Source organism: Sus scrofa, chromosome 5, assembly GCF_054392235.1.
Source record: "Sus scrofa isolate SSC_HxYL_T2T_F1_AM1 chromosome 5, Sscrofa_HxYL_maternal_Yorkshire_Landrace_v2.0, whole genome shotgun sequence".
Lineage (NCBI taxonomy): Eukaryota > Metazoa > Chordata > Mammalia > Artiodactyla > Suidae > Sus > Sus scrofa.
In genome coordinates, this window is record NC_139387.1 from 26692543 (window position 1) to 26708219 (window position 15677).

The 15677-nt window shown below is 48.6% G+C and overlaps 2 protein-coding genes across 3 annotated transcripts in view; both read right to left on the reverse strand.

The window, feature by feature from the left end:
• ARHGAP9 (Rho GTPase activating protein 9) overlaps window positions 1–12265 on the reverse strand; it is an 83924-nt gene extending 71659 nt beyond the window's left edge. Inside the window, exon 1 of the mRNA XM_021091868.2 lies at window positions 12141–12265. The gene's annotated coding sequence lies outside the window, so the exon portion shown is untranslated. The remainder of the gene's footprint in view (window positions 1–12140) is intronic.
• DCTN2 (dynactin subunit 2) lies at window positions 33–15068 on the reverse strand. Of its 2 annotated transcripts, NM_001444492.1 has the most exons (15): window positions 14895–15068; window positions 13941–14009; window positions 7967–7972; window positions 5073–5169; window positions 4849–4910; window positions 4410–4508; window positions 3979–4139; window positions 3637–3787; window positions 3248–3313; window positions 2693–2731; window positions 2436–2513; window positions 2274–2345; window positions 1961–2063; window positions 1753–1844; window positions 33–489 (listed from the first exon to the last, which is right to left on the reverse strand). In NM_001444492.1, exons 1-15 carry the CDS (start codon window positions 14928–14930, stop codon window positions 403–405), a joined length of 1218 nt encoding a protein of 405 aa, NP_001431421.1. In that variant the 5' UTR covers window positions 14931–15068; the 3' UTR covers window positions 33–402. The 2 variants fall into 2 exon arrangements, with proteins under 2 accessions (NP_001431421.1, NP_001431420.1); NM_001444491.1 differs by lacking the exon at window positions 7967–7972.
• Window positions 15069–15677: the final 609 nt, after the last annotated feature.

Below are 15677 nucleotides of genomic sequence, written 5' to 3' on the forward strand. Positions count from 1 at the left end.
TGCCTCTTCCCCAGGAAACAGCAGAGGCCACATAGAGTACAACAGCATTTAATGGTCAGAAACAGTTGTACAGTATTATAACCAGCCATAGAAGCTGTGCTGGAGGACAGGACCCATCCCTTCCCCACACCAGGCAAAGCAGTACTGGACAGAAGCTGGCACGTGGCTGGGCCCAGGTCCTCATCCTCATGGCCTGAGGGGAGACCACCATCTAATATCCCCCAGCTACCACTCTACTCTTCAGAGGAGGGGTGTAAGCCCCACATGCAAGAAGAACCCCTTGCCCCCAGTGTCAAATGGGATGGGGATGCGAGAGTTATGGTTAAGGGGAAACCCTGTGTAAGGTGTTAACGGAGTTCAAAGGGGTAGGGATTACCCCTGTTCTCCATCTCCCAAAGGTGCTCACTTTCCCAGCTTCTTCATCCGTTCATCAATGTTGGCAAAATTCCCCTCAACTGTGGACAGGTTTTCACGCATCGTTGTCTGCACCTAAAAAGTGAGAGAGATGTCTTACTCTTTGTCAGGTTCAAGTGCTTACCTGGGTAAGGACCTGAAGAAATTCTCTTAGAGGAGACAAAAAAGAAATGGGGAGTTCCCGTTGTGGCTCAGTGGTTAATGAATCTGACTAGAAACCATGAGGTTGCAGGTTCGATCCCTGGCCTTGCTCAGTGGGTTAAGGATCCAGTGTTGCTGTGGGCTGTGGCGTAAGCTGGTAGCCACGGCTCTGATTAGATCCCTAGCCTGGGAACCTCCATATACCGCGGGTGTGGCCCCAGAAAAAAAAAAAAAAGAAACGGAAACATACGGAGTTTCTGTGTGGCTCAGTGAGTGGGTTAAGGATCTGGCATTGTCACTGCAGATGCTCGGGTCTCAGCTGTGGTGTGGGTTCAATCCCTGGCCCAGCAACTTCTACATGCCGCAAAAAAGAAAGTGAAATACAGCTTATGGATCCCAGAGTAGAAATGTTAGCATACCAATTTCCAGGCTACTTTGGGTACCAAAGACCCAGCTCAGGGCCTGTCAAATAGGAAGGACTTTTAAGAATTCTCATCCTGCCTTTAACCAGAAGAGTTCTTTTTATCAGTTTTATGTAATGAGGGCCAAGTAAGACATTGCTGAAATGAGTTTCACTGGTTCAAAATTATAGAAAACTTCTCTAGAGGAAGAACATACTATACTAAGCACTTTATTTATCTTGATGGTCCTGTGATAGCAGACTCTCAACTTTAGTGCTTCCCCCAGCACTAAGAACAGTGCCTCCAACACAGACCAAGGACTATGTGCTGGGCGCTGCTGGGACAATGAAGGCAAAGGTGAGGCTCACTGCCCGGCCTCAGGAAGTGGTGGAATCAGGTTGGAGCCAAGCTCCTAATTTCAAACTCATGTTCCTTCCAATGTGATGTGCTCAGGAACATCTGGATGAGGACCCAGGGTGGGTAAAACCAAGCTGAGACTACAGAGGGAAGGGGTAAAAACTAAGGTTTATTGAACTAACACATCACTTGTACTATTACAGCTAATCCATATAACTCAGGTAGGTATAATTTTCCGGACAGTAAGATGAGATTCATAGGTTAAATAAATTGTCAAAAGTCCCACAACCATTGAGAAACAGTTTGGAGACAAACCAGGCCCCTGCCACGCCACCATGCCACCAAAGAGGCCAAGGCAGAGCCCTGAGGGAAAAAGAGGCAGAACCTAGCCTGAGTGTGCTGGAGCAGGGAGGTAGCCAACTGATAAAGGGGCACACACCTGGGTTAAGAGAGTGGCGTTGTCCTTAAGGGAACAAGCGATCATCTGCTGTGTGGTATCCAAGTGTGTCAGAAGCTGACCAAACTGCATGGCTACGAAAGAAGGTCAGAACAGTATGCGTGGAGATGGGATCCGTAACCAGAGAGAAGGGAGGAGAAACTGCCCACTTTCCAGTTCCTCTTCGCACCCCTGGCAGCTGGCGTCCCACCTTGTTCATGCAGCTGCTTGATGGTGACGAGTCTCTGCACCAGCTCAGGAAGGGTGGAGGCAATGGGGCTCCAGCGCTGTATGGTTTCATACAGCTGGTGCACCTGGAGGACAAGACAGTAGTTCACACCACCAGGGTGAGGCAAGGTCAACTTGGTGGGGCAAGAGTGAAGCAAGCCTTTTCTCAGCTGCTAAGAGTTTATGAAGAGAGGGACCTGACGAATCAGTGCTCTCATGCTTCGCTCTCACCACCAGGAAGGGTACATGAGGAAGCAGGAAAGGGTATGAAAGTGGAGGAAAGGTCTCTTCCTGACCTTGCTTTGTGTATCTGCATCTTCTACAGAAGCTTTATGCTTGGCAATCTCATTCACTTTTCCCAGGACACTCTGAAAGCACAGATTTTAAGGATAGGAGTGAGGGCATCTGGCTTCCAAAGTCACGAGCTACTAGTAATCCAATTTGACCCCACCAAATACCTGTAGCCGAGCCTCCACTTGGTCCAAAACTGCGAGGTCCAGGGCACTCACCTTCGCCTGCAACAGCTCTACAGTCTCCTGGGAGTGGAGATTGGGACAAGCTTCATGAAGGGGAAAGAATCAGACTAGAAGAGGCCACCCCATACTCCACTGGAGGTAATTAACAAATAGCTACAGGCCCAAGAACAATCCTTCAAGCAAACTCAATCCCAGTATCGCCTCCGTAATCCAAACACTCCAGTTTCTTTCACACTTACCATAAGGCAGGCTCCCTGCAGACCTGCAGAAAGGGGATTCTGATAGGAAAAAGGAGGAAGGAAGTGTCAGTGGTTTTTTTTTTTTTTTTTTTTTTGTCTTTTGTTGTTGTTGCTATCTCTTGGGCCGCTCCCGCGGCATATGGAGGTTCCCAGGCTAGGGGTTGAATCGGAGTTGTAGCCACTGGCCTACGCCAGAGCCACAGCAATGCGGGATCCGAGCTGCGTCTGCAACCTACACCACAGCTCACGGCAACGCCGGATCGTTAACCCACTGAGCAAGGGCAGGGACCGAACCCACGACCTCATGGTTCCTAGTCGGATTCGTTAACCACTGCGCCACGACGGGAACTCCATTTTTTTTTTTTTTTAGTGGTTCTTATATCTCCATGTAATTACCACTGTCTCCCATCCTTTCCTCTTCCAGCAGCCAACTACTGGCTGATCCTGCAACTGGAGCCCTTTCCTGACGGCTCCCAGGATTCTGTGGAATGCTGCGATCTTAGGGTTCAAGGTGCAGGATGTGAGGGTCTGGCTAAGTACAGGAGAGCACCTGACCTGAGCATCCTGATCACAGCGTACAGTTGCTTCCAGCTCTGTCAGACGCTTCTCGAGTTCTGCCACCTAGGGGGGAGGAAGGAGGGGAGAACTGCCATCCATCTCCCTGCTGCTGCGGCAGGAGGTAGGATCCTGCTCCTTGCTTCTCTGCTCACTACTCCCCTCCCCCTTCCCCACCACTCTGCCAAAGGACTTCTTTCCCTGAAACACACCCCTAGTCACAATCTTAAAATCTTAATCCAGAGTAGTCAGGGAGACACGGAGAATGAGGAAATCATCAAAAGGAAATCAAGTGTTTCCAGCACCCTCTCCTCGGATGTGGTCCCTTGGAAGGAGGCGGGAAATTTTCCAGGGCCACATCTCCCAGCCAGCACTACCTACATACTTACTTTGGCAGCTTGGGAGAACTTGTCCTGCTCAGGCCGAGAATGTAGTTCGTAAGTGACAAGGCTGCTATCTGGGGGGCTCCCACTGGTGGTCTTTCCCCCTGAACCAGCCCCCTTGGTGTTCTTTGTTGCTTCCAGCTGCAGCAGTAGGCGCCTGGGTCAGGAAACCAGTAATAACATCATGACTTGAAGGATGAGGGTCAGCACAGTCACTCAATCCTCCCACACAGTCAGCTTTAAGGAACAGCCAGGCCACTGCTCCCCTGTCAGTGTCCCTGTCGGTGCCTGGCTGAGTCCCTCTACACCCTGATCAGCAATGATTTCCCAATGAAGTCTGGAACCCACTTAGCCAGAGCTCCATCGGGGTCAGTAAGGTTGATTGCGGCATCTGGTCCCAGCAGCTTCTCCAGATGGGAAGCAACCAGCTGCTGCTTCAGGGCTGCCAGCTGTTTAGCCAGCACCACGGGGGTCAGCTTCTCCTCGGTGGCTGACTCCTTCACTGTCATCTGGTATGAAAACAAAGAGACAGTGAGGGGCAAGAATGAATCAGGGTGGAGGAAAACAGATCAAGACCCTTAAAGATGACTGTGGTTGGAAGTTACTGGAACGGTCCTTGCCCACCCATGGCACTGAATGTAAATTCATGCGCATTCCTAAACTCTGCAAACTGCAGCCTTCTTTATCCAGGAGCTTAGGGAATCCTCCTCCTCCTGCTGGGAGGTCTTCCTCTGCTGTGTAAGTCAGAACAGAGAGGGGAGAAGAGAGCTTATAGTTACCTTGATCTTCTCGACTTCAGTTGTCAGCTCTTGGACCTCATGCAGTAGTCTCTGGTACTTTTGCTGAGGTGTCTCCTTCACTCCCAGACCCTCTCCAAGCTAGAGAACAAGCACAGATGGGTTCCCTGTACTGAGACGCTACATTTCCCAGGACCGGGAACCTCAAGAATTTATCCAAACCCAAGCCTAGTCTGTAAAGGTATCATATCCAACTCAGAATCCATAACACCCCAGTAAAGAACTAGAGATAGGTGGAGGCCTGGAGAAGCTCCAAAGCAAACAAATGGTGGGGGGGGGGCACGAAGCACTCTCAACTGCATCTTGCTGGGTTCCTCAGGGCCCCCAACCAGAGAGAAGCTTGGAATTCCAACCATGTCCCTTGATCGCTGTCCTAAATGCCCACTGGATACATCACTACCCCATTCCCATCAACACAAACCATCTCATATTCTCCAGATTCATATCCTGTTCTCTTGGTTTTGCCAATTCGATCTGAGAAATCTGCCAAGAAAAGAAGATGGAATTGAGGGCCTGGTCTAGACCCAGGGCAAGTCATGGTCTCAGGTAATTGTGAGGGCTTCCATGAGAGAGCTCTTTTCCCAAAACAAGAGTCAGTGAGGTCTGAGGTCAGGCTTCCCCACCCAATTTCCAACCCAGTCTCACCAAGGCCCTTTGTTCCCACTCTCTTGTCTTTGAACTTGTCATAGGCAGCATTGGGATTGACAATGATGTGCTCCACACTTGTACTCGTCAGCTCCTCCTGCAGGAACAGGTAATTCAGACCAAGGACAGACTCAGTCCCACCCTAGAACCTCCCTGACCCCACAAAATCTCCAAACCATTAGGAGACTGGGCCCTACTTTCCGAAGGGGAAAGAAGGGTGGCTCCATTCCAGGCTGCTGAACCAGGTTCACCCTAGGAAATGGAAGCTTCCTGATAAATTTGGAGTCTCAGTTGTATAAATATTAACACCCTAATTCAATCGGGAACAGAGGCAGCATAACCTCCCCACCCATTCTGTACATAAGCCTCCCCATCCCCTCCCTCTCCCCGATCCAACTGGGCCCTCCCAGTTATCTGGCACACACCATGCACTCAGGGCAAGAAACCAACCTGACCTCTTTTGACCTCCCCCTCCCAAAAGTAAATTTCTTTGCTGCCGAGGAAATCCATTTTCTAGCTAACCTCCCATCCTTGCTGGAGGGAAAGAGGAGACACCTAACTCTGAGGGTGAACATCTGGACTTTAACTTGCTGCTGAGGGGAGGACACCAACTCTTAGATCCAAGAGGAAAGTTGGAGAGGGCCTGACCAGAAGCCCTGTCTCCAGGCTGCCACAAGGCCAGGGAATTCAGGGGGTAGAGAGAAGAGGCAAAGGCTTACTGCATTATTTCTTAAGGAACATCTTAGAAGCAATGAGCATAAGCTGCATCGGTTTGCCAAGAGAGTACTAATGGGCAAAGGCCACGTGTAAGTGCTGAAATGGAGAGAGTCCAGCATTTTTTTCAAAGAGAAGCTGCAGAACCTGCCTTTTCTCTCTGACCCCTCTGCTGGTTCTCAAGCCCTGAAGTGCTTCCAGAAACAGGGGACATGGTAAAGAAAGTGAAAGAGATTTCACTCTAGAAACTGAAGCAGAGAGGGTCCCTCCTTCCTAGACATCTATTAGGTGTTCAGACTCTTAATAACCACACTGAGACCAGGCCCTCCAGACTGCAGGTCTCCCCTTCAGTTGTCAGCAGTCCAACAGGTCCCACTACGTTACTGAAGGAAGCGGAGGAGACCTCAGAATCCTTTTCTGTTGGGGTGGACGTCTCCGCCTTCTACAAAAGGAAGGCCAAGTTGAGTCTTCTTTCTTTTAGCTAGAACTACGGTTCTCAAACTTGGCTGCACCACAGAATCATTTAGAAAAGGGAAAAACAAAAACAAACAAGAAACCCAAAGAGGCCTGGGCTCACCTCTGTAGACGGATTTAATTGTTCTGGTGTAGGGCCAGGGTAGTAGGCCAGTTTAAAAGCTGCCCAGTCATGGTAACACATAGCTAGGAGGGAGAAGCTCTATCTGCATGTGAGTCCTAGGGGTTTGAGGGGGGCAGTGAGGATGAAGAGACATGGAGAAAGAGCAGCAGACACAATCTGTCCTTCATCCCTGGTCTGCTGTTATACAAGGAATCAGTGTGACCGGCAGCTTTACAAATAAGGGAGGAGGGGGGTGAGGAGAAAAGGGCAAGGCTGATCTTTACCTCTTCTTCAGAGAATTGCTGGGCAGAGGGGTGAGAGCCCAAGATTACAGGAAAATAACAGGGTTCAGTGTCCTACATGTAAGAGCCTAAAGGGAGAAAGGACTGAGTCTCAAATTATTCTCTCTTTCATCTTCTCTGAAATGTGATGGCCAGAGCACTCACCGGCCAAAGAATCGTGTGGTCTCTGGCCTCTAAAAAGTGTTTGTCTGAGAAGGACTTAGGTCCAGGAAAGAACATCACCTTCTCTCAAGTTCACCCTCAAGAATAGGCCACTCCACCCTGTCAGTGCCCTGACCAAGGACAATGAGGTAGGGAAAAAAAACCCAAAAAATTTATTTAAAAAACAAAACAAAAAAACAACACTTCTTTGGGAGGCAGTCTACAGCCCAAGAAATCAGTCATAGCGATAATTTGTTAAGCCCTTATTATGGGCCAGGCACTATGCAGATGAGAACCTATTTTGTTTCTTTTTTTCTTTTTTTGGCCGTGCCTTTGGCACACGGAAGTTCCCAGGCCAGGGGCTGAACCCATGCCACAGCAGTGACCAGAGCCACAGCAGAGACAACACAGGATCCTTAATCCACTGAGATACGAGGGAACTCCCCTACTTTATCTTCCCTTTTTTCAATAGGGAAGATGAGAGTGAAAAAGGGTCAACAGGAGTTCCCGTCGGGGCGCAGTGGTTAACGAATCCGACTAGGAACCATGAGGTTGTGGGTTCGATCCCTGCCCTTGCTCAGTGGGTTAATGATCCGACATTGCCATGAGCTGTGGTGTAGGTTGCAGATGCGGCTCGGATCCCGAGTTGCTGTGGCTCTGGCATAGGCTGGCAGCTACAGCTCCGATTCGACCTCTAGCCTGGGAACCTCCATATGCCACTGGAGCGGCCCAACAAATGGCAAAAAAGACCAAAAAAAAAAAAAAAAAAAAGGGTCAACAAACAGTGAGATTCAGGGGTTCTGGACAGTAGCAGGGATGGCCAGTGCTCTCATCTCACTATTGCTGCTGTAGGAGCATGTCCGGGGCTGGAAGGGCTGCCGACGCTGGTATCCTCTCAGAGCCTTTCCGAGGGTGTGGCCCCAGAGACTCAGGTGGACAGCATACTTTAGTCCTCTGGTGGCACCTACTCCGCCATGTCTCAGAGATCTGGGGGCATGGGTCAAAGGCAGTGTCATTACAGTGATTTGTGAGATGGGAAAAGGTTGTTGGCTGGGGCTGTATAGAGGGACGAAAGATTTAGTAGAGACAAAAGGACAGAGAAACAATTGCCCATCACAGCACACCCCGTTAAAAAGCAGATGAAAGGTCAGGCTTCTTACCAGCTCCTTGTGGTTTCCCCAGAGGTGAGAAAATCAAAAGAGTTAAAAGGTAAGGGAGTGGGGAAATGGGGGTAAGGGAGGGAAAAAAAAGACAAAATTGTTATTAGCAAATTGTCACATGCACTACATGACAGTCTTCAAACATACTGCACCACAGGGCCCAGGGATCCTAGCAAAATTTGGGGGCCAAGAAATTTTAGCTGGGGTCACCACATACCCCAAGAGAAAGAAGAGTTTGGACCCTTTCCTCTCTGGTGGTGAGGATGTCATGAAGCTTTGCTGTTAACAGCAGCAATTCGGGATCATCTGAGAACTAGCAGTTAGATGCTGCAAGCTAGTGGCATGGAAGAGGAAAGGGGGAAGAGAAGGCTGAGGTGGAGGGGAAGCTGTAGAAATGGCAGAATATGAAGCAGAGGCTGTGAAGATAGATTCTGAGGACCTGAAGCTGATTGAGGGTCCCTGATTCTCAATGCAGTGGGCAGGGGGTGGTTCATGGCTCAAGTCTTCCTGTCTCTCCGTTTCTTTAGTTCTGACGACTTAGGTGTTAGATGGCAGAATCAGTCACAATGAGGGTGTTCACATGGGTAGTTTGATATGATTTTAGGTTAAGCAGAACAAAATATGTCGGGTACACATGCTGAGTTTAAGGAAATGCGAAGTACCTAATTGCAGCCCTCTTCTCACTCTGCTCTAAGAGGAGAAGCAGGGCAAATCCCGGTCCCTTGTGTAGTCTGATGTTTGTATCCATCTTGAGTGGCTGGTAACTCATCCTACAGCTCTGAGGGATCCAGAGCGATTCTGCATGATGTGCTAACACGATGAGTCCAGAAGACACCAAGACACCAAGATTCACAGCTACCAAGAAACATGTGCGGGGAGTTCCCGTCGGGGCTCAGTGGAAACGAATCTGAGTAGCATCCATGAGGACGCAGGTTCAATCCTGGCCTTGCTCAGTGGGTTAAGGATCCGGTGTTGCCGTGAGCTATGTTACAGGTTGCAGCTCGGCTAGGATCTGGTGTTGCCGTGGCTGTGGTATAGGCCGGTGGCTACAGCTCCAATTCAACCCCTAACCCGGGAACCTCCATATGCTGCGAGTGAGGTCCTAACAAGACCAAAAAAAAAAAAAAAAAAAAAAAAAAAGAAAGAAAAAAAAAAACATGTGCAGAACACATTTCTTCAACCCTCTGTTTCCATGGTTCATAGGAGTTGGAGGGTAGACACTGGGGAAAGGTGAGAGTATTTCAAGGAGACCTTATTTTAGTCCAGGCCACTTAGATAAGGCTCCATTTCTAGGCAAGACCGGTAAAGGACTGCCAGGAGGGGAAACCTAGCTATATGCACTGCCTCTCCAGGAGCTCTGCTCAGGAAGTGTTGGGGGGTCGAGGATGGTTATATGTACACGAAAACACTTAATGGTATAAAGGCAACTGCATCCTGCCCCAGAGATTTCAGCTAGATTCTTCTGAACTTCAATCTCTTCAGCCTCTGTCTCATGCCAGGGTCCAGGTATGGTCAAGACTCCCCTTTCAGCTCAGGGTAGAGGTGGATCCAGGTCCTATGGTCTAAGTCGGGGATGTCACTGCAGAGACGGTGTAGGCACTCACAGGTGCACACATGCAAACACACGGGGGGAGGCACACACACCGTATCCTTCTCTGACTTGCCAAGCTAAAACCACCTTGAGAGAAACTCAAGAAAAAAGGGGACAATGGCCCCTAAATTCAAGTTCAAATCATGAGGAAGAGGCAGAATGGGGGAGGACAGAAAATCAAAAAAAAAAAAAAAAAAAAAAGGAAAAGTGGTATATTACTTTGTAAATAGTATATACCACCTCCAGGTCTGACCAATGGGTAGGTTGGGAAATGAGATTTTAGGGATAATTCCTGTAACCTGAAGTGGTAACAGTCACCATGGGAACCTAATACACCCAGCCAACTTGGTTAGAAAATTCTAAGCGCCCTGATCCCAGCTACCAGTTTACCTGGCACATAACTCCCAGTCCCTCTCACTAATAATCTCTCAGACTGGCCAGGGCTGTTTGGCTAAGTGGCTGTGTCTTAGAGATAAGACCTGAAGTTCTAGATCAGACAGGGGAAGAGGTCACTGCCATTCTCTGAGGCTGTTCAGACTCTCTGTCAACAGTGCAGCCAGGGGGACTTCAGAACCATGATGACCATGACAAGAAGATGAAAAGTACTGCAGAATGAAACTGTCCAGGATGGTCAGCATAGTGCTGGCCATCCGACCACTTCTAAAGGAGGGACACAGAAACAGAAAGACTTTGTGAAAGCACAAAGAACCCAAGTTAGTAACCAAAAAAAATGCAGAAAACACCCTTTCCTACCCATTTACCTTCCTCTAAAGGTTTAGCATAGGGGAATATTAAAATGAAGTTTTTACCAGGGATAAACCACATACAGCTAGGAAGTGAGGACTGTGACTGTCCCCCCTCTTCTCCACCCTTGTGTAGAATGGCTAAACATCATTCCTTTCTCTTAACTCCATTTGAGTCTGAGGAGGAGAAAGGCAACCCCACTTGTAACTCCAGCTCTCAAATGCCTCATGTCCAGAAGCATTCCTAGCCTCCATGTTTCTATCCCATCCTCCATTGGACAGTTTTATTCTGCAGATCTCACAAGGGGAAGAGACAATGATTCATGAATTATAGTTGTGCTTCTAAACCTTGATTAATGATCTTAAACCATGAGGCCAGCAGGTCCCGAAGTGACCCAGCTAGGGATGCATCAGAATTTAAAACAATTAACTGCAACAACAGCACAGTGACAGAGCATTGCATGCGAGATGGCAGATGATGAAAACATGCAAAGAAGAAGCATCGAATGGTCTTACTTGTGCAAACTAGTGTCCAGGCAAGGTGGTGAGGAGGGAGGATGGGGGAAGCATTAGGAAAAACTCAGGTAAGTTCAAGTGCGCCAACAGTCAATGAACACAATCAAGCATACTCTGTGATATCCCAAACTCTAAGGAAGAGAACTTGCTATTTCTCATCTCAGGTGGTGGAGTGTCCAGCATTACCTACCCTTTGGAGAACGGAAGCCTCTGCCAGAGCCCCACCAAACTATGGCTGGGTCATTTTTCCCCCTTCCGCATGGCACCAGGGGTAGTTATGGCACAAAGGGAGACACTAAATTTTATTTCTAATGAGGTTTTCTAAATTTACTCTCCTTGCTCCAGCAGTTCAAAAGACATGAGCAGAATGTCTCACAGACCCAAAGGCAGGCCCTGGGCTCGGGCTGGGTGGGGGAGATTCCAGTCGGGACCTAGCTTCCCTGACAAGACATTTTAAGAAAAGTTTCCAATAAGCCCATCACTCCTATCAACCCAGGAGTGTCTGAAATGCAGAGAGGGGAATCTTCCTAGATTTTGGAAGAAAGGGCTAGCCTGTGCAGTTTTCTGGCTCATTCACTTTAGAATATTTTACTTGCTGTTAAAATTGTTTTAAAGGGATAGCAGGAAAATCAGGGTCCTCTTTACCAAAAATAAAACCTTCTATTACTTTCCTCCCCACTATGGCAAAAGTTAAACTAGCAATTATAATCTTGAGGGGCTATTAGAAGATATTGTTTCCTTCAGCAGCCCAATTTCTTCCACAGTGGAGCAATCCGAGGAAGGAGGTGAAAAGACATCAGAGTCAACACCATTTATTTCTTTAAATAAAAATCTGGAGACTGCCTGGAAAGGTTCCAAAAGTAGCTGGTCAGATGGGTTGTCTCCAGGGAAGGGAACGGAGCAGGGGCAGGGAGGGGTGGTGGGAAGAGACACTTTACGTTCTATGTGCATATTTTACCTATTTGAAAAACTAATAAAATTAAAGTTGAAAATAATCTGGAGACCAAGGCAGAGCATGCCATTGCCAGGGGTTAAGAAGGCAACTGAAACCTTATGGTTCAGCCACAATAGTGGGGATATGCACTGTTGCCTGGACTAGGTCTTGGGTGAGAAGGTGAGAAGGGGATAGGTTGCTAGTGAGAATCCAGGCCTCACGGAAATGAGGTCTGACTGTCAAGTACTGCCCACGGCTCCTCAAGTTGCACATTTACGTCAGTATCAAGAGCAGTGACAGAACCATTATTCAGCTGACTTCCTGAAAGCTGCTCTCCTAAGGCCCCCAGGGACATGCAGGGGCCAGAGACATTAGCTGACATAAGGAAACATCTCAGGCCTCCCCCAACCCTGCCAGGGCTCCTGAAGTGGCTGAAGGTCTGCCCACCCCACTCCTTCCTCCCTAGTGGTGGACAGTCATTTAGCTGAGCCTTAGGTGATGGAGCAACTCAGCCCCTCTTGTATTTACCATCCGGTTCCTATATACTTCTATGCTGGCATCCTGAGCAACATGCCACAGGAAATGAACACTTACGTTGTCCTCTCCCCATCAGCCACCCCATTAGATGCTACTAAAATAGGCTGCTCAGGCTCAGCAGGGAAAAACAGCCAATCAGGGCTGCACATTCAGCTTCTTCCATGCCTGGGATGAGTGTCATGTTCAGTTTATTAAGAGATGTCCCAGTAACTTCAAAAGGAAAATTACAATGTATTCTTGGTTTGGAAAGGGGACTGCTATAATACTGTTTGTAGAATAGTCAGTGACAAAGGGACAAAGTTCCACTCATTAAGTCACCATGAAGGCTTTATATTCTACAGGCAGAAGCCTAGGCCATAGTTGACCAGTCTTTGGACTACGGTAGTGGAATGAAGTCCTCGGTATACACATTCCGGCCCTTATCCTAATAAGATACCTCGCGAGTGACTGGTGCATACCCAGGTCCTTGAGCAACAACATTTGCATTATCTCCAATACTCAAGCTTGGAGGACAGACTGACATGCCAGCAAGTACAGAAGCCACAAGGAACACACCACCAAGAGAGGGGACAGGGAAGGTGTTCCACACAAAGTAGGAACCACTTCCACATCGGGGAAATCAAATAAGGAATAAGTGAGTACGCCAAGCCATACATTATAAGCCAGCAACCAGCATTCTCCAGAACTACCCAGCCCCACAGACATAGCCACAGGACTTACAGACACACATACTGAGCCTATTCCCACTGACTCTTGGTGACAACTTAATTGAGATCTCACCCCATCGATGTAAACCTAGCCCAGATCTCCGTGGAAATAACAGAACCTCAAACACATCCTATGAGACGTTGTAAGAGATCTTTGCTCCCCTTGGCACTTACATATAGAGTTTTTACTATGTTGATTTCATTCAATTTTTTCTTCCATGTTTCCTAACTCTCCCATTAGTCTGGGGGATTTTTGAGGGCAGGGACATTTTTTCCTTGGCTGTGCACAAAAATCAACATAGAATGAACACATGCAATAAAAAATGCCAAGTGGTTTCCCTAATGGTTAATATTGCCCATAGGTAATTCCTTCCTGCTCAGGGTTCCTGGATCTTAAACTGCTACCAGGGTCTCTCCTCGGCTGATACAACAGATTTATGTTCCTCCTCAAATGTCTTTTGCTCTGACCAGGTCCCTTATCTTCCTAAAATCTCCAATTCATTTTCTTGCTCTTTGCCCAATGGCTACTGGATATTCTCATGAAAGAGTATTCCTCCATACTTCAAGGTCTAGCTCTTGGTAGGATACTAATGAACATATACCGAGTGATATATTGTATGAAACAGAAGACCTAGGTCTTAACCTCAAGAAGTTTCTAAGTACTCAGGCTTCATGATTCACTACTATGGCCGAGCACCAGCCCCCAACCTGTTTTGAGACATATAAATTTTATTTAAAAAGCCAAAGTAGCAGGTCTTTTACCTTTAATTCCACTGACCTGACCCTTCTTCCAGGCATTGCTCAATTATAAGCCCTGCAACCTAAATACCACCCGGACTGGGTTGGCATACCCGCTTATTGCTGGTTGTTCGCCAGAAAAGGGAAAGGGCCTGCCTAGGGAGGAGAAGTCAGTCCAGAGGAGTCCTGAGGCAGCACATGGTCTTACCGCATCAAACTCCGCTTGGTCATCCTCAGGCAGGTCGCTGGTTTCATAAACATCTGGCTCGTTCCTGGCCTGCAGGTAGAAGCAAGGACCACCCAACCTCACTACCCAGCACCCACCAACACCCCTGACCCCACAACACTTGAACAAGTTAACACAGAAGGCAGACTGTGAGGGCAGGATTCTGCCCCCCTTCTTTTTCACCTGCCCGATGAACTGCAGGTCAGTTCCCATGTCTTAGAGGGATCTGAGGGTAAATGGTGAGTGTAGGTGATGACAGAGATGTTACCCTGAATCTGAAGGGGGGCGGGTCCTCCGCAATCATTATGTCAGAAGCAGAAATGCTATGCTCAAATCAGGCCCTGTACACCATTACCTTAGCACAAGGGTTCAGAGTGACTCAGGACCTTAGTACCCAAGGTCTTATCCCAACCCCCACCCCGAGTGCCAGCAGGGCAGCACAAAGGGAGGGTATGTGTTGGCACGTGCGGGCGTTAGGGTGGAGGTTCTCAGAGGACAGAGTTCTCCATCTGGCACAAGAGGGGTTCTGTCATGGTACCCTCTTCACTCTCGCCGGGTGAAGGCCATCACCAAATGGCCTGGTATGTGTGTCCAGGGTGGGGAATGGCGGGGGCTCATGGGAAGATGTGGGGAGGTACGGGTGGTGCTGACACGGATGGCAGAAACATTCGGGCACAGCGCTAAGTGCCCGGAGACCATTTCTGGGTGGAGACACCGGCGACTGCCAGAAAGGGGCCTTGTAGGCCCTCCCATGGCCCGACCCAGTCGGGTCGGAGGAGTCCGGAGGGCGCTGAGGACGGTCGGGGAGAGAGCGGCGGGAGCCCTTGGGGCGGAAGAAGGGTTGCAGGCGGGAAGGGTCACGGGTTGGTGTCTGTTGGGGGTCCTTAGGAGGTCGGAGGCGGGGTCCTGGGGAGCCGGGGCCGGCCGTGTACTCACAATGCCGGGAAGGTCGGCGTATTTAGGGTCCGCCATGGCGGCGGCGAGGCGGGGTTGGGGGACCGGGGCCTCGGTGGAGCCGGGGCCGGTGTTCGGGTAAGGGAGAGGCTGGGTCCGGGTCCAGGTTAAGGCGGCCGCAAAGGGAGCGGCGGAGGAGGCGGAGGAGTAGGAAGTCTCGCGACAGGGGTAATACAGAGGGAGGGTAAAGCAAAAGTCGCGAGAACAGCCCGCTACCCCACCCCTGGAAAAGCAGGGATTGGCGAGAACAAGGCCAGGGAATGAGGTAATGGCGGGGAAACGCCTCCTAGGATTGTGGGATGTGTAGTCTTGGCTGACCTGGCTTGGGTGGGGACCGACAATAACGCGCCTTGAGAGTTACTTCATACAACTTATTTTCTTTCATTTTTACATAAATTCTGTAAAAACGCTTTTATAATATTTTCTTTTCAGTTGAATAAATGTGGACTCCTAGAAATTAAGTGACTAGATAAAAATAACTAGGCATGCTGTGGCACAGCCAGGGCTTCAAAACAAGAAGTAAAATTTGGTAAAGGTTTAGTCATATTAGGACCGAAAAAGTTAAGTAAACTTCTCAGGTTAGGGATGTCAGATAAAATACAGGACGCCTAGTTAAGTTAGAATTTCAGATACACAACTAATAGTTTTTTCAATATAAATTATGTCCCATATGATATTTTGGACATACTAACACACACAGACAAATTATTAGTGTTTTATCTGAAATTCAGATTTGATTGGGCATCCTATTTATGTTTTTCAAAT

What these genes read in the sequence shown, in the direction of transcription:
- DCTN2 (NM_001444492.1), bottom strand. Translation starts at nt 14,930, where the DNA reads ATGGCGGACCCTAAATACGCCGACCTTCCCGGCATT. An exon ending in ATGCAGATACACAAAGCAAG is followed by an intron (nt 2,064 to 2,273) that starts GTCAGGAAGAGA and finishes CTTGTCCTCCAG; the next exon opens with GTGCACCAGCTGTATGAAAC. An exon ending in CAAGCAGCTGCATGAACAAG is followed by an intron (nt 1,845 to 1,960) that starts GTGGGACGCCAG and finishes CTTCTTTCGTAG; the next exon opens with CCATGCAGTTTGGTCAGCTT.